Genomic DNA, 20,988 nt, shown 5'->3' on the forward strand with positions numbered 1-20,988 from the left:
CTCGAAAAAATAAAAAATAAAAATAAAACAAATGAATTAAGAAATAGACGTGACAGAAGGAAACAGTACATGCGTGGAACTAATGAGTGAAGGAGGAAGGGGGAAACAGTGAATGAATGAATGAGTGAATGAATCAACGAAGGAGTGAGTCAAGGCCCGGGAACCACAGACTCCAAGCCTACGCAGAGCCCGGGAAGGGGGATTCCGGAGGGGCGGGGCCTCTTTCCGGAAGCGCCCGCCGGGGGCGGGGAGGGGGCGGGGCCATCCGGCGTGCAGCGACCCTGTTGGTCCGGAGGGGCGGGGCGAGGAGGAGGACCCGCTTGGGCGGTTCGGCTGCCCACAGTAACCGCTGGGTGGACCCGGCCAGCGCTCCGAACCTTGTCCTTGCTGTGCGCCGGCCCCTCGGAGCCCCACAGCCCGGGAAGGAGGCCGCCACGGGCCGGGCGCCCGCTCTGCCAAGCGGACCTGCAACCCGGAAAGGCGGCGCGGCAGAGCCCGTAGCCGGATCCCGCTTAGACCAGGCCCCCGCGGGCCAGCGCCGCGGGCATGTCGGAGGCGCGGAAGGGGCCGGACGAGGCGGACGAGAGCCAGTACGACTCTGGTATTGAGTCTCTGCGCTCTCTGCGCTCCCTACCCGAGCCCACCTCGGCTCCCGCCTCCGGGCCCTCGGACGGCAGCCCCCAGCCCTGCACCCACCCTCCGGGGCCAGCCAAGGAACCACAGCAGAAGGAAGACGCGGATGGGGAGCGGGCTGATTCCACCTATGGCTCCTCCTCGCTCACCGAGACCCTGTCCTTGCTGGGGGGTCCCGAGGCTGAGGACCCGGCCCCACGCCCGCCACTCCCCCACGTGGGGGCGCTGAGCCCTCAGCAGCTGGAAGCACTCACTTATATCTCTGAGGACGGAGACACGTGAGTATGGGGGCTAGGCTGAAGCGGGATGCTAACTCTGGGCCTGCCCAAGAGCCGCAACAGGCCGAGCACCCCCACTCCCTCGTGAGGATCCTTCAAGTCCCCATTCACTCTTCCAAACTCCAGACTTAACTCTCAGCCAACTTTTGAGGTCCAGCCAGGCCATGGCATCAGCTCTGTTCTCCCATTTCGGGGTGGGCAGAGCTGGCAGGACCCTTAACTCAGGGACCCCAGCCAGCATCTTGGAAATCTACCAATAATCCCCCCTTAGGAAGAGAAAATTCCCCTGACCGAGTCCAGTTTTTTTGTTTCTTCTTGCTGGGGAAGGGGATATCCTTATTTGCTCAATATCTGGGATTCCCAGTTCCTGACCTCAGAATGCTCTGTCTCCAGGAGCAACAGGTGCCAGTTACAGGTTGCCAGTAGGGGCCAGGAAGCTAGGCGTGGGGGTGCCACCAGGGTGTAGGATTGGGGCTGGTCCTCAGGAGGAGGGGGTGAGCCAGGCTGGGGCACTCTTGCCCCAGCAGACAGACAGGCGGCTGGCTGCCCCAGCTTACTTCCTCCTCTGCTAAGAAAGGGGAAGTGAGGGCTAGAGTCAGCGTCCCTGATATCCTCTACCTCCAGAGACCCCAAGTCCCACTAACTGTCGTGTCTTACTCCCTCGCTTAACCCTTCCTCCTCCATACCCAGGTGGAGTTTTGTGGGAGGGGGCCAGAGGGCAGCTGAAGTAAAAGGCAGTTGTGTGTGATGGGTTGGCCAGTTGAGGATGTAGCCCCCCAGGAAGAAGAAAACATTGACAGAGGGAAAGGTTGGGATCTGGGGATGAGAAATAGAGTTGGGGAGGGCTGGAATCCCTGATGAAGGGCGCTCATATAAATAGGAGTAGGGGAAGCAGGAGGTGGCTGTCCTAACCTGCTGTTTGGAGATGCAGGGTCCCAATCCTGGGTGGCCATTGATAAAGATAGCTGGTGCACACAGTGGGCGGGAGAGGAGTGGCCCAGTCCTTTCTGTACTCTGCCTGGATCACCAGTCCTCAGGTCCAGAACCCCAAGGTTTTGGGGGCTGCATGCAAGATACCTCTGATGACCTTTGATCCAAGGAGAGGGGACTTTTGACACTGCCGTCTTTTGTTAGCCTCTCGGCCCCAGCCTTTTCCATCTCTAGTTAGAAGCAGGTGTTGTGTCCAGACTGGGTGTGTGTGTGGAGGGGAGAAGTGTCCGGGCTTCCCAGTGAGTCCCCAGAGAGGAGGGGCACTTTCCTCCCTCCATTGGAGGTGTCTGGGCTGTGGGAGGTATGGAAGTGGGAGGAGGAAGTGGGAGGAGGGGATACTGGGGAAGAGAGGGAGGTGGCTGCAAGAATGTGACCCAGAGAGCAGGCCCTGGCCTAGGGGATTTCCAGAGCAGTTCCTCCCTCCCTCCGTCACTCTCCTGGGCCTCTCCTGCTGCCTGCCACCGAAGCCTGCCGCCCTCCTCCCCAAGCAGTCCCCTCCCCAGGCCAGACGGGCCTTTTAGCCAAGCCACCCCCCTCACTAATGCCCCAAGGCAGCTGTCCCGGCCTAGACCCTCCAGCACTGGCTTTCATTTTCCCCACCTGATGTGGGGAAACCCCAAGACTGGAACTTCCCCTCCCAACTACCCCCATTACCCCTAGATTAAGGTTCTTGGCCCCCTCAACAAATACATTTTCTGCACTACAAAGACCTCCTCTTGGAGGTGCACACAGGAATGGACGGCATTTGTTAGGCCCAACCTGGTCTGTGCTATCTGAGAGGTGTCTCTTGACTCCCAGGGAAGGGCAGCAGGACAGGATGCTGCACTGTCTCCTTGCTCCTCTTCCAAGAGTTTCTGTGTCTCTCCCTTGGAATGTATAACATTGAGTTGCTTGGGGGTATGGGGTGACCCTGCATCTGTCTCCTTCTTTCCTGTGAGCTGGGGTAGTGGGGTGCTCGGCCCTGGAAACCCCCTCTGGACTACTTCGGCAGCTTTCAATTTGGCTTTGAGCTGCAGCTGGCCGGGCAGAGCCCTGAGGGCAAAGAGGAGTGGGTGTGGGCAGGCTGGACAGGAAGGCCCTTGTCCTGTCAGCACCCTGCCCACATGCCCACCCAGCCAAGGCCCTCCTGAAGGCCAGCAGTGGGAACTTGGAGCTCCAACCCCTAGGATCCTGGCTTCCCACACCAACCCTCACTTCCTGGCCCACACTCTCACTTCCTGAACCTACCCTATGGGTAGCTAGTTAAAGTTTGATGTGTTCCTTCTAACCCCGAGACCCCAACCCACTCCCTCTGGCCTGGGCCCTAACGCTAAGCCCTGCCTCTGCTCCCCTAGGCTGGTCCACCTGGCAGTGATTCACGAGGCCCCAGCGGTGCTGCTCTGTTGCCTGGCTTTGCTGCCCCAGGAGGTCCTGGACATTCAAAATAACCTTTACCAGGTTGGTGGCGAGAGAGGGTTGTGCCTAGATACCTGTTTGTGCCCTGGCAGCCATCCCCAGCAGCCACACCAGTCCAAAGGCTGCTCACTTAGGAAACCATATGCCAGACACTGAGCTAGAAACTGAGGAGACAGACACAAGTAAGACATGGTCTCTGCCCTGAGGTGCTTGCAGCCTGGGCTGGGGGACTCATATCAACAGGTAAATACACAGCCTGGTGACAAGAGTTGTGATAGAGACACATACCAGCTGCTATAGGGTCCAGTGTGTGTGTGCAGCAGCCAGGGAAGGTTTACAGAGGAGATGACATCTGAATGGAGCCTTAATAGAGAGTTTTGCCAGGGAGAGACTGCCTGGTGCCTCTCTTTCCTCCTGCGGCCTAACCTCTGGGGGTGACAGAGGTTTCCCCACGGGGTGAGGGGCTAGACTCTGCCCCCACATGTCCTTTCTCCCGGGGCTAAGGTGACTTACAAGAAAAGCAGGGAGCTACTTTCTTCACCTTGCTTCCAGAATTGGGATCATAGGAGCTTGGTAGGGGAGGGGGTGACAGGGGAAGGGCTTGGTAGTATTTCCTTGGAAGAACAGGCTATGGCCTTAATAAGCTGCTTTCAAAGAAGATGCTGGCAGCTGGTGATTCTTGAGGCCAGGCATGTTCCCAGAGGTGGGAGCATGCTGCAGTGGCCCCATGACCCTCTGTTTGTGCCTCCAGACAGCACTGCATCTGGCTGTACATCTGGACCAACCCGGTGCAGTTCGGGCACTGGTGCTAAAGGGGGCCAGCCGGGCACTACAGGACCGGCATGGGGACACAGCCCTTCATGTGGCCTGCCAGCGCCAGCACCTGGCCTGTGCCCGCTGCCTGCTGGAGGGGCGGCCAGAGCCAGGCAGAGGAACATCTCACTCTCTGGACCTCCAGCTGCAAAACTGGCAAGGTGTGGACAGTCTTAAGGGCCTGTGGGATGAGGAGGGCATAGGAGACAGGGACCCCACTCTTGGGGAAGGGAGGGTCCCAGCTTATCCATTGGTGCCCCTCCCACTCTAAACGCATAGATATTCCGTACATCTTTGCTAAATGAATGAATGGATGATTTGATTTTGAATTTACCCAGTACCTACTGTGTGCTGAGCAGAAAACGAAATCTTGCCCTTAAGATACTTAGTTTAAGGGCCGGGTACAGTGGCTCATGCCTGTAATCCCAGCACTTTGGGAGGCCAAGGCAGGCGGATCACAAGGTCAGGAGACTGAGACCATCCTGGCTAACATGGTGAAACCCCGTCTCTATTAATAATACAAAAAATTAGCCGGACATGGTGACGGGCACCTGAAGTCCCAGCTACTCAGGAGGCTGAGGCAGGAGAATGGCATGAAGCCGGGAGGCGGAGCTTGCAGCCAAGATTGGGCCACTGCACTCCAGCCTGGGTGACAGAGAGAGACTCTGTCTCAAAAAAAAAAAAAAAAAAAAAAAAAAGATAGTTAGCTTAATAGAGATTAGATGACCTGATTCATTCATTCAACAGAAATGTACTGAGGGTTTTCTATGTGCTAGACATTATCTTGGGAGCTACACCTGCATCTGGGTGCAAAATAGAGAAAGGTTGAGACGAGCAATAAATATAAGTGAACTATGTAATATGTTAAAAGGAAGTAAGTGCTGTAGTAAAAAGTAGAGCAGAGTGAGAGGAAGGAATGTGGGGAGTAGGAGAGTTGATATGATTGTTAAATATGGTGGTCCGGGAAGGCCTCATGGAGCCAATGACATCTGAATAGGGCCTTGAAGGAGGTGAAGAATGTAAATTTTCTATTACATTTATAGAATATATGTAATTCTATAAATTACTTTAGTAATTTAGTCTATTACTAAGCAAGGGTCAGGAGTGTCCAGACCAGAAAGGAGAGCAAAAAGGCCAGGGGGGCACACAAGGAAGTGGCCACTGAGAAAGGGCTGGGGACATGAGGATCTTAGGTGGCTTTTCAGAAAAGGTGGCTTTCTGGGCTTGAGGGCAGGTTGTGTGTGTGTGTGTGTGTGTGTGTTGTGATTTGTGTATATGAGGAGGGTGTTCTTTGGGGGTGTCACTCAGCAGCCTGACCCCTGAAGCATGAAAGTTTCAATAACATGACTCTGAAAAGGTGGAAACTTTGAGTTCCTTTCCCCTTAGACTTTTGAGGGGGTTTTGGGGTTTGCATTTTAACAGTCTTGTGATTAGAGACATTGAGTGGGCAGTGAGTCCCTTGGGGCTGAGTGATAGGGAGGTCCCAGAAGAGAGGGAGTTGGTGGATGCAGATCAGCAGCCCTCACCCTCACCCTCACCCCATCCCAGGTCTGGCTTGTCTCCACATTGCCACCCTTCAGAAGAACCAACCACTCATGGAACTGCTGCTTCAGAATGGAGCTGACATTGACGTGCAGGTGAGGCAGCCAGCAAAGCACTGCCCAGCCCAGGGCCTGCCCCCACCTGACACAGCCCCAAGCCCCTGCCCAGCAGTCAGAAGTGGTGGCATTCACCTCCTTATCCAGAGCCCAGGCCCAGCACACTGCCTCTCAGGGCCTTGGCTGACATCCTTATTCCTCCCCAGGAGGGCACCAGTGGGAAGACAGCGCTGCACCTGGCTGTGGAAACCCAAGAGCGGGGCCTGGTACAGTTCCTGCTCCAGGCTGGTGCCCAGGTAGATGCCCGCATGCTGAACGGGTGCACACCTCTGCACCTGGCAGCTGGCCGGGGCCTCATGGGCATCTCATCCACTCTGTGCAAGGCGGGTGCTGACTCCCTGCTGCGGAACGTGGAGGATGAGACGCCCCAGGACCTGACTGAGGAAGTAAGAGGCATATGCTTTGCTCTCCAGGGACTCACACACCCACAGCAGAGAGGTTCTGTCATTAGCTGAAAGGGCCAGGGAGTCAGGAGTCCTGGGGTATAACCAGGACTCTATCACTGACCAACTATGGGAACTTGAGCCTGTTTCCTTAGTTGGTCAGGACCAGGGAGCCAAATTTGGACTCCCACAGGGACCTTGCAGTTAAAGTGAATCAGTGAAGTTGGCCAGGTATGAGACCATGGTGTAATGAGGCCTGTAAGAACCCAGAGAGCCATCCCTGAGGGTCTCTGTACTCAGCTTGAGCACAGGCTTACAGAGCAGGAGTGTAGGCCAGTTTTTCCTGGTCTTGGAATTTTTTGGGAGGTGAAACCCAGATTTTCTGTACAGTCTTTCCTATTTTTAAATGTTCAGTGTAAAAAAGAAACCTAAATGTTCTACGAGTACCCAGCACCCCCTCCACCACCCCTCACAACAACAAACAACTCCAGGTCCATGGGCTGGATCACCTCTAAGGTCCCTCCTAAGTTGGATATTCTGGCATTATCTTAGAAAAGGAAGGCTTGCCTAGGTCCTCAGGGCTCTGCCAAGCCCAGAGGGGCCACTATTTTGAGGATTTGTATGAAGATTTGTTCCCTGATGGTCTTCAACTGTCATTTGGTGGGGAGGGAGTGGCCCGACAGGTTTCCCTGGGTCCCCTTTCCCAAGTTGCCTTTTCCTGTGTCCTCTGATCTTGCTTCTCTCCATTCTCCTTCTCAGTCCCTTGTCCTTTTGCCCTTTGATGACCTGAAGATCTCAGGGAAACTGCTGCTGTGTACCGACTGAAGCCAGGCAGGGTCTGGGATCCTCGGGGCTCCATCTCTTTCCATTTGGAAGCCGGAGTCATAACTGCTGCAGTTTGGGCCCAGGCTGTGTGTTCTGCTGGTGCCCTAGGGACTGCTGTCGCCAGAGCCTGGGGCCAGCCAGTACAGTCCTGAGCTGAGGAGGAGGGACTGCAAGTGAGAGACAGCCAGTCTGGAAGGAAGAGCTTTCCAGGTGGACAAGGATTCTTGGAAGATCCCCAAAGTCCCAGGTATCCTGGGTGAAGTCTGTTTGCCTCTCTTGAAAGTGGGAGGTGCTCTTGTTTCTACCCATGTTGGGTCAGGCTGAAACTGCCAACCAGTGGGAAACATGGACTCTCCTGAGTGAGAAGAGACTGAAATAGGAGCACGCAGAACCCTGAGGGGTGTCCCATCTTATTGCTATTGAGGACCCTTAAACACTGCTGTTTAAAGACTTCACAGAGAAGGTTCTGAACTGAGCCACTGGGGAAGGAACTTTCAGTAACATGACACTAAAATGGCAAGAGATGTTAAAAAAAGCTTTTCCCTTCTAGAGCTGTTTTGTGCGCATGCATGTCTGTGTGCATTGGGGCTTTTTAGACAGGCCTGCCCTGTGACTTTGTCGTGGAGGCAGAGAGAAGGAAATCGTCCCCTGAGCATGGTAGGACCTTGCTGGGTGGGGTCAGAGGCCAGTAGTCCCTAGGCCTTTCTCTGTGTCCAGCACAGACCCTGTCCTTGCTGTGGAAATGATGAGGGATAGAGAGGAGGAAGAAAGAGGACACAGGCCCTGGAGCCCTCACCACTGCCCTGGGGGCTGCCATCTGGAGGAGCCTGGGGACAAGGGTAACCCAGGGAGGCTGGGCACAAGGGAGCTGACTCTACGTTTTTCCTCCCATTCCTCACCTTCGAGGGTCCTGCTAGGTCAGCCCTATGCTGGCATGAAGAGCGTGGGGCAATAAACCAGCACAGTCGCTGACCAGTCATCCAGTGAGGGAGACAGCCGTTAAAAGCATAAGCATCCAAATAAAGATGTCCTTACAAGTTGCAGTGGGTGCTATGAAGGGAAAAGAATAATGGGAAGGAAAAGGATGGAGTTGGTAGAGGGTCATGCTTTGGGTGGTCCGGGAACCCCCGCCTGAGGAGTATCATCTCAACTGGGATGTAAGGATGAGTAAAGGGATGGGGGCAGAGCATTTGGGGGAAGGCCTGTGAATTAGAGGAAATGAGAGCAAGCCAGCTGGGCTTCACAGCGGGTGAGTGAGTGGGCGAGGAACGCTGGCGAGGCCATGTAGAGCCTCGAAAGTCATGGGAAGTGAGGGAACAGAATTACTATCCAGCCAACAAAGGACGGAGACACCTTCATCCCGTCAGAAAACGGGGGAATTAACACAGAGGAGGGTCTTGGGATGCAGAGTCTCAATGTCCTGTCCACAAGATGGCAATGGTCACCATGACCTCTGGGACGCTTATGAAGGCCAAAGGCGATGACGAAGCACAGGGGAGGCGCCGGGCGGGCGCATCTTCAGGGCTGGGGCTCCGCGCGCCCGGGGGCAGCCCAGCTCGCCGGAACCCGAGCCGCGTCTGCCTCCGAGCCGCGCGGGGGCGCTGTGGCCCGGCGGCGGCCCGGGGCGCTGCGTGGTCGCGGTAGGGGCGGAGGGGACCGCGGGGAGGGAGGCGGGAAGAGCGCGGCACTTCCGCTGGCTGCTGGCTCGCTGGCCGCTCCTGGAGGCGGCGGAGGGAGCGCAGTGGGCGCGCGGCCCGGGGACTCGCATTCCCCGGTCCCCCTCCACCCCACGCGGCCTGGACTATGGACGCCAGGTGGGGGCTAGGGCAGTGGTGAGCTCACGTGACCGAGCCCCCGGGCCACGTGACTGCTGCACATCTGCACGGGGGGCCGGGTGGGGTCCCGGCTGCTCGGCCGTCGGCCAGCATAGGAGCCAGTGGGGATAGGGAGTGCGGCTTGGTTATGTGCTCCTTGGGGAGCTTCGGGCGGAGGGGCAGGGTACCCTGACGCCCTAGGAACGTGGAGGGGAGGGTGGGGGAAGGGGCGCTGCCTCTGGCCTGAGCAGCGGGCTAGCGCTGGAGGGAACAGAGGAGACCTATGTGGCCAGAAGGGCGGATCCACCCCCGGGGAGGGAGGAAGCCCTGCCGGGCCAGCGCCGGCGTCCCCTCGCCCCTCCTCGAGAGAGAGAGAGAGACACTCTTTGTCCGGGCCGGAGCTGCAGCGGAGGGGGCGGGGAGGAGACTCCGGGCACTACTCCAGTGTGGTCCCCTCTGGAGGGCGGAGGGGATAACTGCGCCCTAATGCTTATGTCCGCTTTCCTTACAGGTGGTGGGCAGTGGTGGTGCTGGCTGCGTTCCCCTCCCTAGGGGCGGGTGGGGAGACTCCCGAAGGCCCTCCGGAGTCATGGACCCAGCTATGGTTCTTCCGATTTTTGGTGAATGCTGCTGGCTATGCCAGCTTTATGGTACCTGGCTACCTCCTGGTGCAGTACTTCAGGCGGAAGAACTACCTGGAGACCGGTGTGTGAAGCAAGGGCGGGGAAGTGAGCTAGGTCGGGAAGGAGGGTATTTGGCCAGCAGTCCAAACGGGATATGACTTGGAGAGGGCGGGACGACGGTAGGCCGGACAGCAGGGCAGGCTGGCTGCTCTGGGGAAGAGGAAGTGCTACGGAGAAGATTTGAGGCTTGACTTTGTGTGCTTTCTTCAGGTAGGGGCCTCTGCTTTCCCCTGGTGAAAGCTTGTGTCTTTGGCAATGAGCCCAAGGCCTCTGATGAGGTTCCCCTGGCGCCCCGAACAGAGGCGGCAGAGACCACCCCGATGTGGCAGGCCCTGAAGCTGCTCTTCTGTGCCACAGGACTCCAGGTGGGTAGGTGGGCTCAGGCTCTCTTCCTGGGTTGGATGCCGGTGGGCAGGGATTCTGCGAAGGTTTCCATTTTACCAGTCCCAGAGCTTTGCTAGTTGGTGTTTCATGTCCTGCTCCCAGGGACACACTGCACCTCCATCTTGGAGGTGTTTGGGGGAAATGCTCTTTTCTTTCCTCTTCTCTCCAGCACTGGTACTGAAAGTTCATGCTGTTGTTTCGAGATGTCTGGTGCAGAAGACTTGCCCTATTCTCTGTGATTTCTACTGTGCCGTTATTATACTTCCTTCCTGCACTGGTGTCTCACATACTGTAAACCCACTGATAAAATTGTGGGGGAGCCATTCAGCTTTCCCCTAGTACTGCATGTGAGGGAGTGCTAAGATGCGGGCCCCATGGCATTTTGTAGTGGGTACTAGTTCCACCTTGAATATCATGTTGAACTACAGATACCCAATTCTGAGAGTTCTTGCCTCCCTGAATGGGTTTTTCACACACAGTTGATTCCCTGCAAGGTGAATCCAGACTTGGGAGAAGAAACTTCTACAGAGGAACCAAAAAGTGTGTATTTTCCTTTGAATCACTTAGGCATCATCCTGAAGAAGAGGGAGAAGTCAATTTTTGTCTACCCTTTCATTATCTTGCTTATTGTCTCCTTTGCCTCTACCTTCCCCAACAGGTGTCTTACCTGACTTGGGGTGTGCTGCAGGAAAGAGTGATGACCCGTAGCTATGGGGCCACAGCCACATCACCGGGTGAGCGCTTTACAGACTCGCAGTTCCTGGTGCTAATGAACCGAGTGCTGGCACTGATTGTGGCTGGCCTCTCCTGTGTCCTCTGCAAGCAGCCCCGGCATGGGGCACCCATGTACCGGTACTCCTTTGCGAGTCTGTCCAATGTGCTTAGCAGCTGGTGCCAATACGAAGCTCTTAAGTTCGTCAGCTTCCCCACCCAGGTGCTGGCCAAGGCCTCTAAGGTGATCCCTGTCATGCTGATGGGAAAGCTTGTGTCTCGGCGCAGCTACGAACACTGGGAGTACCTGACAGCCACCCTCATCTCCATCGGGGTCAGCATGTTTCTGCTATCCAGCGGACCAGAGCCCCGCAGCTCTCCGGCCACCACACTCTCAGGCCTCATCTTACTGGCAGGTTATATTGCTTTTGACAGCTTCACCTCAAACTGGCAGGATGCCCTATTTGCCTATAAGATGTCATCGGTGCAGATGATGTTTGGGGTCAATTTCTTCTCCTGCCTCTTCACAGTAGGCTCACTGCTAGAACAGGGGGCCCTCCTGGAGGGAACCCGCTTCATGGGGCGACACAGTGAGTTTGCTGCCCATGCCCTGCTACTCTCCATCTGCTCTGCATGTGGCCAGCTCTTCATCTTTTACACCATTGGGCAGTTCGGGGCTGCTGTCTTCACCATCATCATGACCCTCCGCCAAGCCTTTGCCATCCTTCTTTCCTGCCTTCTCTATGGCCACACTGTCACTGTGGTGGGAGGGCTGGGAGTGGCTGTGGTCTTTGCTGCCCTCCTGCTCAGAGTCTACGCGCGGGGCCGTCTAAAGCAACGGGGAAAGAAGGCTGTGCCTGTTGAGTCTCCTGTGCAGAAGGTTTGAGGGTGGAGAGGGCCTGAGGGGTGAAGTGAGATAGTCTTCTCACCATTCTCTCCTGTAACCCGAGAGAGCTGGCTCAAAGGGCAAAATGCAGGTGTTTTCTCAGTATCATAGACCAGCTCTGCAGCAGGGGGTGGGGAGCCCACGAGGCAGCCTTCCCTTTTGCCTTAAGTCACCCATCTTCCAGCAGGCAGTTTATTCTGAGCCGCAGGGTAGAGACAGTCCTCAGTGAGGGGGAGTTTGGGGTCAAGAGGGCATAGGTAGGTTCCACAGTTACCCCTCCCAGAAGTTTCCTTAAGTCTTGCCCTAGCTGTGCTCTGCTGCCTTCCAGACTCCCTCCTCTCTGCAAATACCTGCGTTTCTTACCCTGGTGAGAAAAGCACAAGCGGTGTAGGCTCCAATGCTGCTTTCCCAGGAGGGTGAAGTGAAGATGGTGCTGTGTTGTGGAAAGGGGATGCAGACCCTGCCCAGCACCACCACCTCCTATGCTCCTGGATCCCTAGGCTCTACTCCATGAGCCTGTTGTAGGTTTTGGTACTTTAGAAATGTAACTTTTTGCTCTTATAATTTTATTTTATTAAATTAAATTACTGCAATAGACTTGGTCCTGTGTTTTGGTTGACTGAAAAGGCATTATTATATGGTAGTTTTTCAGAAAAACTGCCTTTAGCTTCAGTGTGTGCACTCTTAAGACTCACTGGTATTCTGTATCTTAGCTACAAAACCAGCTCAACTTGCTGTGCTCATGAACACAGCAAGAGCTGGGGGGATAGAGAAGCTAGGGAAGAATAACATCCACTTCACAAGGGAGAGCAGAACTGTATAAAAACGGCATATTCTTTATTTTGCATACTTTAATTTCAGAACAAAATGAAGAAAATAAAATAAACCACAACACACAACATCCAATCCTGCTGTCAGAGTAGAGAGGGAATGGGGCTTGACACCCTTGGTTTCCTGCCTTTAACAAAAGGACAGGAGAGGAAAAACACCAGACATCAGCAGGAGGAGCCAGGTGGGACAGGGGCACTTGAGGCTGCAACGGGAGCCACAGGGACACTATACAAAGGGCACAAGTTTTCCAACTATGAACTTCTAACCTAATCGACTTCTTCCATGCGAGACGCATCCTCATCGCCCTCAAGAGGGGGGATCTCATCAGGAACTGCAGCACTGGGTTCCTCTGCTGCCACTTCATCTTCATCAATACCTAAAGTAAAATTAAGCCATGTAAGACTTGACTAAATAGCATTAAGTCAAATCCAGACAGGAGCCTAGTTGCACAAACTCCTTGCCACACCAAGTACCAAAGCTGCTTACCTAGACCTAGCTTGATCATGCGGTAGATGCGGTTGGAGTGGGTCTGGGGATCCTCAAGGGAAAAGCCTGAAGAGAGCAGGGCGGTTTCAAACAGCAGCACCACCAGGTCCTTAACTGCCTTATCATTCTTGTCGGCCTCAGCCTTCTGCCGCAGAGTCTCCACAATGGGGTGGTCGGGGTTGATCTCCAGGTGCTTTTTGGCCATCATATAGCCCATGGTGGAGTTGTCCCGAAGTGCCTGGGCTTTCATGATCCGCTCCATATTGGCTGTCCAGCCATAGGTGCTTGTCACAATGCAGCAGGGTGAAGACACAAGCCTATTGGAGATTGTCACCTGTGGACAATCACAAAAGCCTTAGATTTGCATTAGATCAGTGACCACTTTGAAAGAGAAAATGGACACTGTCAAGCCTGTAATTCCAGCAGGGGGAGGAAGAGGTGGGCCGATCACTTGAGTTCGAGACCAACCTGGCAAAACCCTCTCTCTACAAAATATACAAAAAATTAGCCAGGTGTGGTGGCACATGTCTGTAATCCCAGCCACTCAGGAGACTTGAATTTGCAGCGAGCTGAAATCCAGTCCAAAAAAAAAAAATTGTATTTTATCTACTCTCAGAAGTTAACTGAAGCAATGCCTAATCTGTGCCATATTTTATTAAAATAGCCTTAAACCTGGCTAGGGAAGAGAACAAGAGGCAAGAAGGCTTCCAACAGTAAATAGGGGGCCTCAAGCCACTAATTGTGTAAAAACATGATTGTGAGGGAGCCCACCTCAAAGGTATGTTACAAAATATATCCTAGCTCCAGAATGGCTTACCTTCTCAACCTTCTTATCTAAGATTTCTTTCATGAGCTTGCAAAGGTTCTCAAACTTTGCCTTGCTCTCTTCCATCTTCTTCTTCTCCTCCTCATCCTCAGGCAGCTCCAGACCCTCCTTGGTAACTGAGACCAGGCTCTTCCCATCAAACTCCTTGAGCTGCTGCACACAGTACTCGTCAATGGGCTCGGTCATATATACCACCTCGAAGCCCCGTTTCCGCACTCGCTCCACAAAAGCTGAGTTGGCCACCTGCTCTTTGCTCTCACCTGTAGGGTAATTAAATGGACTCAGTGACTAAAATGCCTCATACTGCCAGTTCCGTTCCTAGGTAGCCCTGAAATGTGCTCCCCACTCCTCCAAAAAGGCTTCCATCAGAACCAACGCACCAGTGATGTAATAGATGGACTTCTGTGTCTCCTTCATGCGAGAAACATACTCTGACAAAGATGTCATCTCATCTCCAGACTGGGAGGTGTGATAGCGCAGCAGCTCAGACAGCCGGCGGCGGTTAGTGGAGTCCTCGTGGATTCCAAGCTTGAAGGGTGGGAAGAGAAAAAACAATCCAACTTAACTACAATTCACTTTCTATGTGAATGGAAAAATTTGTTAGTAATTACTAAGAAAGTGGTAAAGGGAGTAAGCATTTGCCTCTTTACCTTGAGATTTTTAGAGAATGCCTCATAGAATTTCTTGTAATTCTCCTTGTCTTCTGCCAGCTCAGAGAAGAGCTCAAGACACTTCTTAACAATGTTTTTACGAATGACTTTCAAGATTTTGCTCTGCTGGAGCATTTCTCGGGAGATGTTCAGGGGCAGATCCTCAGAGTCAACCACACCACGAATAAAATCTGCCATCAACCAGGATGAGAAAGCTCAGTAAAAATAGCTAGACCAGAGCTGGTACCCAGATTCAAACAGAAGGCTCTACTAGCCTCCTGAACCCTTATACTTACTATGCATTAAAGAAAACCCTTAACCTAAGATATCCTGGCAGAATGCCGAAAACCTCCCAAGACTTCACCCAACTAAATTAGGCCAAAGAGATACTCACTGAGATACTCTGGTATTAACTCATCACAGCTGTCCATGATGAACACACGACGGACATAGAGTTTGATGTTGTTCTTTTTCTTCTTGTTTTCAAAAAGGTCAAAGGGAGCCCGACGAGGAATGAATAGCAATGCCCTGAATTCCAACTGACCTTCTACAGAAAAGTGCTGAAAGAAACCAAAAATAAGCAAGTGATACACATTTCAAAAGACGGCCTTTTAGCCCCCACACCAAATTACCTAAAAGTGGAAGAATGACCCTCCCTAAGCCTAACGGATAGAGCGCACACACACGCAGTTCCCAAGAAAACTGAGCCTTACTGCCCTCAACGATCTACATGAATACTAGCTGTATATAGAAAACAGTCTGCTCTGCTCAGAACCCTGGATGTGTAAGGCTGCCAATAGACATTACCCAGATTTCCTTTAGAGAAAGTGAGGTCATTAGGAAGGATGGCACTTCACTATGACACAGTAATCAGTAAGTGAAAATACATGGCTCTTACATTTCTTTTATCAGCTGGACACGTTCCATGTGTCTATTACCTGCCAACACCCTTCCACTTACTCATTCCTCTCCATATTTGCATGTTGACCCAACATGCAAAGGCTTCTCACCTTGACTGCCAAGTGGTCTTCCCAGTCATTGGTGAGGCTCTTGTAGAATTCTCCATACTCCTCTTGGGTGATGTCATCAGGGTTTCTGGTCCAAATAGGCTTGGTCTTGTTTAGCTCTTCCTGATCAATGTATTTCTCTTTGATCTTCTTAGTTTTCTTCTTCTTATCCTTACCACTGTCATCCTCCTCATCTGAACCCACATCTTCGATCTTGGGCTTTTCTTCATCATCTTTATCTTCCTCTTCTTTCTCACCTTTCTCTTCCTCTGCCTCATCATCACTAATTTCCTTCTCTCGCTCCTTCTCCAACTAAGTTAACAAAAGCAGAAATTAGCCTTGGAGTACAAAACACCAGGAAAAGCAGAAGCCAGGGACCACGAGATTCTCCAGAACAGGAAACATCCTGCACGCTAAGTGTAAAAGGTTTAAAAGTCCATACTCACATAAAGGGTGATGGGATAGCCTATGAACTGAGAGTGCTTCTTCACTACTTCTTTGACCCGCCTCTCTTCTAAATACTCTGTCTGATCTTCTTTAAGATGGAGGATCACTTTGGTACCTCTGCCAATGGGCTCACCTAGAAGAGTTAATCACAAGCATGTAACAGGGTGAAAGTATATGCAGTTGAGACTTCACCAAATTAATAAAGTTATTAGCAGAACTGCTATGAAGAACTGCTTGACAGGATGCTCAAAATTTCTGCTACTGGTGAGCCCACAAAACTCTAACCCAGCTACCTTGTAACAGAAAAGCTAACTTACCATGGTCAGCCCGCACAGTGAAGGAACCTCCAGCAGAAGACTCCCAAGCATACTGTTCATCATCGTTGTGCTTTGTGATCACAACCACTTTCTCTGCCACCAGGTAGGCAGAATAAAAGCCAACACCAAACTGTCCAATCATGGAGATGTCTGCACCAGCCTGCCAACAAGTTTTTTTAAAGTCAAACACAAAATTTAAAGAAGCAAAAAAATAAAGAACACTGATGACTATGAAGGGTGTATGCCAACAGAACTGCAGTACCTGAAGAGCTTCCATGAATGCTTTAGTACCAGACTTGGCAATGGTTCCCAAATTATTTATGAGATCAGCTTTGGTCATGCCAATGCCTGTGTCTACCAAAGTCAGGGTACGTTCCTGAGGATTGGGGATGATGTCAATTTTCAGCTCTTTACCACTGTCCAACTTCGAAGGGTCTGTTAGGCTCTCATAGCGAATCTTGTCCAAGGCCTGAAAATAATACAAACAGCAACTTACTTTTGCTCTCTCCGAGACAGGCAATTGCTCTGCTGCCCAAGCTACAGTGCAGTAGTAGCAAGGATGACAGCTCACTGCAGCCTTGACCTCCCTGGTTCAAGCCATCCTCCCACCCCAGCCTCCCAAGTAGCTGGCAGTACAGGCACATGCCACTGTGCCCAACTAATATTTAATTTTCTGCAGAGACAAGGTCTCGCTGTTGCCCAGGCTGCCCTCGAAATCCTAGGCTCAAGTGATCCTCCTGCCTTGGCGTTACAGGTGTGAGTCAACACGCTAGGTCACTTTTGCTTTCTTAAAGCCCGTGTCTTCAAAGAAAATCTTGGTTTACCTCTCTCAGCCTCAAATCTGATTGCCCCTTATCTTGAGGCTTTAGAACTACAGTTAGTTCCATGAGCCCACCTTTTCTGGACATAGTCCCTTCCCTTTCAAGTTCAAGATAGCCAGAGAGTTAAGACAAATCTTTTTGGAATAGTTGCAAGTTTACCCCCTTAAATAGTAGTCCCCAACAAAGCCCAAACCACTCCTTTCCTCTCTTCTAGAGTGTCAAAAAAAAAAAAAAAAAAAAAAAAAACACACCAAATATGGAAACCACAGCACTTACATCAGAAGCATTAGAGATCAACTCCCGAAGGAAAATCTCCTTGTTGGAATAGAAGGTATTGATGATGAGAGACATGAGTTGGGCAATTTCTGCCTGAAAGGCAAAAGTCTCCACCTCCTCCTCTCCATGGTGCACTTCCTCAGGCATCTAAAATAAAAATAATCATTAATTACAAAACATGAAGGCCTCATATTTAAAAATACTAAAGGTCATCTCATTTGTTAGGACCTTAGAGTTGAGACTGGTTTGACCTGAGTACTATCCCTTCTGAAGAGACTGAAAAAGCATTCTCTTAAAAAGATCTCAGGCTACACACTAAGTGGGAAGCCTGAAAATTCAGAAGGAAAAAGAAAATAAGCTAAATGTTCTTCAAACAAACGTCACAGAACCCAGCTACTTAGAATGGTGACCAGCAGGCTCAGCGTCATCCAGTAGTATGGCAGAAACTCATAATGCTGGTCCAACCCAGGTATCCAGAGATCCCAAATAATCTTTACACAAATTTAAATGTGAAAATCACTACCTACAGTTCTTCATTTGGAGATCAAAGTAACTAGTCTGGCACTAACTTTAAACTGCTCCCCCTGAGATGTCTTCCTAAGACCAGCCCACGGGAGGGACACTCCTGCCCCACACTGCAGGGAGGAATAACCTGGGATCCAGAGAATACCCGCCCGAAGAACAATTAAATCCGGACAAAGAATCGATAAGACAAAAGCTCCAGTACGACCCCTTCACAGGACAAAATTACAGAACAGGACCAAACCCAAAACAAGGAAGATGGTGGCCGTAACCACCAGACCGACACTCGTCACTGCCGGACATGCGTCGGCAAGGACCACGCGAGGAGGGGGCGCCGCCGTGCGCCCTCCTTCGCCCCTGCATCCGGGCACTGGGGCGGGGCGCCAGAATCCAGAAGCTTCCAGAACAATCTCAGCTCTAGAGGACGGGCGGAGGAGGGAGCCCATGAATCTTCCAGAAGCTGCCCCCCTCCCCGCCCCTCCTCCACCGGGACTGCAAGAAAGATCTGGAAGGAGGGAGTATGGGGTGCTGGAGACCGAAAGCGCTCCTCCCACACCATGAACCCTCACAGAAACAAAGCACCCAAGGCGGCTTTAACAACGCGTCCAGTAAGAAAGGTGGCAAAGCCAGTCCCACAGGGCCGTGCTGAGTCACCCGAGCGAGCACCCCCGCCATCCTGCGGTCCCCCTCCGACGCCCTGTAGCCGCGTCCGGAAGTGGAGGAGCAAAAATGGCAGCGTCCCGGGCCGCGCGGCCACCACGTGCAGCTGCCCTCCGCGCACTGCCCCAGCCCCGCACCCCACCTCGCAACGGCTAGGTAGAGCGGAGAGAAAGCCTCACCGCCCAAGCACACTAGAGAAAACCGAGGAAAACTCAAGAGCCCTCACCTACCACTACCCTCACCCTGTAAAAATCCAGGGCGTTATCCCCAAGCCACCCCGACATCTAAGCTCTCTAAAGGACAGAAAAAAAGAGCAACACAAAAGAGCACCAAAGAAGCCTAGCAAAGAAGTCAGCCTTACCTTGAAAAAAAGGCTTACACGTATTAGAGAACACCGTGGGCTAGGTTTCTGATAACCAGGAGGCACGAACGCTGCGCCGGAGTGACTAGAGAGAGCTCCTGCGTGCACCCAAGTCTCCCTATATAAGGCGAAGCACAGAACAGCCACCCTCCCGTGGATCCCTCCGCCTTAAAGGAGCATGCTTGTCAAGCCCGCACCTGCCGCCACCAGCCCACCTTGACGTCATGGTCCGAAAAAAGGAGGGGGCGGGGAAGAACCCAAGCAACGGATCCACCCACACGTTTGCCTGTGATCACAGCCCCATATCTTCACGTCTAGGACCTGACCCCATCAAGAGCTGGGATAAGGAGTGCTCATTTGGCATATACGGTGTCTCTACGGGCGAGGAACCCATTGACCTCCCTAAAACCTGTGGGGCAAGAGTCCCCACACCCAAGGACGGGGCCAGGGGCGTGGGGAACACCTAAAAAGAACGGAGGCAGCTAACCACTCGGACCGCCGCTCCCATACCCAATCTTCTTCCTAGTATATGCCCTCCACATTTCGCATCCCGACAGAGGGACTGGTATTCGGGACCCGACCTTGGGTAGCCCCAGATGCTGACTCTCCCAGGAGCAAAGGAAGGGTGGAGGGTTCGCGGTGTGGGGTATCTCAGCGTGGGGGGAGGGCGCCGGAGGGCGCCGGCGGGACTCTTTGCCGGCATGCGGCGGAAGGCGCGGCAGCACTGCGGCTTTCCAGCAGTTTCCAGGCCTGTCTCGGCGGTCCCGCCCCCGCCCGCCCCCTCCCCGCGGGGCTCCGCCTCTCCGGCTGCGGCCAGGGCAGGGTTTTTGCAGCGACCCCACCCGGGGACCGGCTCTGGACCTGTCCGAGAAGACGCAGGTACTACTAGCCCAATCCTCAGGGATGGGATGGAACGCTGGGGAGGGATCGGCTGACCCCTTCTTCCCCGCGTCAATCACACAACACCCAAGCACCTGGGGCGACTCTGCGGGCGTACCGTTTTGCACTCTGAGACTGGAGTCGCTACGGGAGGGACCCCCTCTAGCCCCTGCGGCCGCCACGTACAAGGAACACGGGGACATGCGCCCTCCCTACGCAGGCACGTCAAGCCATTTCTCAAGCTGGTTCGCTTTTTTTCCTCCCACTTCCCTCCTGCAGCTATTTGGACGTGGGAAGGAGGGAGTCTCTAGGAGCCACTGCAGGGCAACAGGAGGTCTTGGAGGCCGCGTGACGACGCCGGTCAGAGAGCGGCTAGCCAAGTTGTTCCCCTTCAGCCTTGGCACCAGAACTCCTAGGCCATACCCCTGGTCAGTGAACTGCGGCCGCCGTGTCTGGCCTGTCTCCGCCCTTTTGCCTGCCCTCCAGTCGGCAACCTGTCCTTGCCTTTCCAAGGCCTCATCCGAAAGCCTGCTGGACCCACAGCCCCTCTAGGAGAGAATTGCCACTCCCTGCCCTGTGCCCTGTGGATGTCCATCTGGTCCCCTTCCTGGCCCACCCCTAGGATGCTTGGGAAGAGTTTCCCCACAGCCACCCACATCGTCCTCCCTCACCAGCCCTGTTGTTACCCAGTCTACATTCGTTAACAAGCTTTGTTCATGTGTTGAATACCAAAGAAAAAGGAGGTCCCTTGCTTTCCTCTTCCTTGTCCCTGTCCACTTCGCCATGCCTGCCATCATCATCCCGATTTTATATCCTTTCTCCCTTTCATTATGGTCTGCAAAAAGCCTATGGCTGGGAGAAGTCTGTAAGAAGGGGCATTGGGTGCTCTATTCCTGACCAAAACCGCAAACCAGAGGGAGCCTGATCCCTTAACATGCCCTCTCCTTCTAAGCAGAGGGACCTACGTCATTAAAAATCTGCTCCCCAGTTCACAGAGAGCATTCACAAACTCTCACTGTCCTGTGAGCGGATGAAAGTCAGTGTGCACATTATATCAACAGGGAGGTGGCTTTAGTGACTCCCAGGGTCCCTCTATTCAGAGCCCCTGCTGCGCTAGCTCCCTTTCTGCTCCAGAAATGGAGCAGGGATGTGATCTCACCCCTAGGACCTAAATCCAAAGCAGGAATCACTCCTGTGGATGGGCTTACCCTGAGCTGAATCCTTTCAGTGTCAAGACTCAGCTGCTTCCTGAAGACTTTCTAAATGGGAAAATCTCAAATCTTACACCAGCATAGAAATTCCACTTTCTCTGCCGGGCACAGTGGCTCATACCTGTAATCCCAACACTTTTGGAGGCTGACGTGGGTGGATCACCCAAGGTCAGTAGTTCGCAACCAGCCTGGACAACATGGTGAAGCCTCGTCTCTACTAAAAATTAGCTGGGTGTGGTGG

The 20,988-nt window shown here is 53.1% G+C and overlaps 3 protein-coding genes across 6 annotated transcripts; 2 read left to right on the plus strand and 1 right to left on the minus strand.

Moving 5' to 3' along the window:
* Positions 1–268: 268 nt before the first annotated feature.
* On the plus strand, positions 269–8,008 carry NFKBIE (NFKB inhibitor epsilon). Its single transcript, XM_023212915.2, has 6 exons — positions 269–911; positions 3,236–3,338; positions 4,048–4,270; positions 5,658–5,746; positions 5,914–6,153; positions 6,910–8,008. The coding sequence occupies exons 1-6, from the start codon at positions 547–549 to the stop codon at positions 6,973–6,975; spliced, it is 1,086 nt and encodes a 361-aa protein (XP_023068683.2). The 5' UTR covers positions 269–546; the 3' UTR covers positions 6,976–8,008.
* A 145-nt stretch (positions 8,009–8,153) lies between these two features.
* SLC35B2 (solute carrier family 35 member B2) lies at positions 8,154–12,046 on the plus strand. 2 transcript variants are annotated; one of them, XM_023212929.2, is made up of 4 exons: positions 8,154–8,789; positions 9,301–9,494; positions 9,683–9,837; positions 10,515–12,046. In XM_023212929.2, the coding sequence occupies exons 1-4, from the start codon at positions 8,779–8,781 to the stop codon at positions 11,451–11,453; spliced, it is 1,299 nt and encodes a 432-aa protein (XP_023068697.1). In that variant the 5' UTR covers positions 8,154–8,778; the 3' UTR covers positions 11,454–12,046. The 2 variants fall into 2 exon arrangements, with proteins under 2 accessions (XP_023068697.1, XP_023068698.1); XM_023212930.1 differs by lacking the exons at positions 8,154–8,789; positions 9,683–9,837 and having other exon boundaries at positions 9,414–9,494.
* Positions 12,047–12,269: 223 nt separating this feature from the next.
* HSP90AB1 (heat shock protein 90 alpha family class B member 1) lies at positions 12,270–19,256 on the minus strand. Of its 3 annotated transcripts, none has more exons than XM_023212912.1 (13): positions 19,239–19,256; positions 18,658–18,775; positions 17,115–17,261; positions 16,280–16,486; positions 16,018–16,177; positions 15,700–15,833; positions 15,257–15,565; positions 14,641–14,806; positions 14,247–14,437; positions 13,977–14,124; positions 13,588–13,856; positions 12,771–13,104; positions 12,270–12,660 (listed from the first exon to the last, which is right to left on the minus strand). In XM_023212912.1, the coding sequence occupies exons 3-13, from the start codon at positions 17,259–17,261 to the stop codon at positions 12,551–12,553; spliced, it is 2,175 nt and encodes a 724-aa protein (XP_023068680.1). In that variant the 5' UTR covers positions 18,658–18,775; positions 19,239–19,256; the 3' UTR covers positions 12,270–12,550. The 3 variants fall into 3 exon arrangements, with proteins under 3 accessions (XP_023068680.1, XP_023068681.1, XP_023068682.1); XM_023212913.1 differs by lacking the exon at positions 19,239–19,256 and adding an exon at positions 19,168–19,185; XM_023212914.2 differs by lacking the exons at positions 18,658–18,775; positions 19,239–19,256 and adding an exon at positions 17,767–17,785.
* Between the last annotated feature and the right edge of the window lie 1,732 nt (positions 19,257–20,988).

Source organism: Piliocolobus tephrosceles, chromosome 5 (genome assembly GCF_002776525.5).
Source record: "Piliocolobus tephrosceles isolate RC106 chromosome 5, ASM277652v3, whole genome shotgun sequence".
Classification (NCBI taxonomy): domain Eukaryota; kingdom Metazoa; phylum Chordata; class Mammalia; order Primates; family Cercopithecidae; genus Piliocolobus; species Piliocolobus tephrosceles.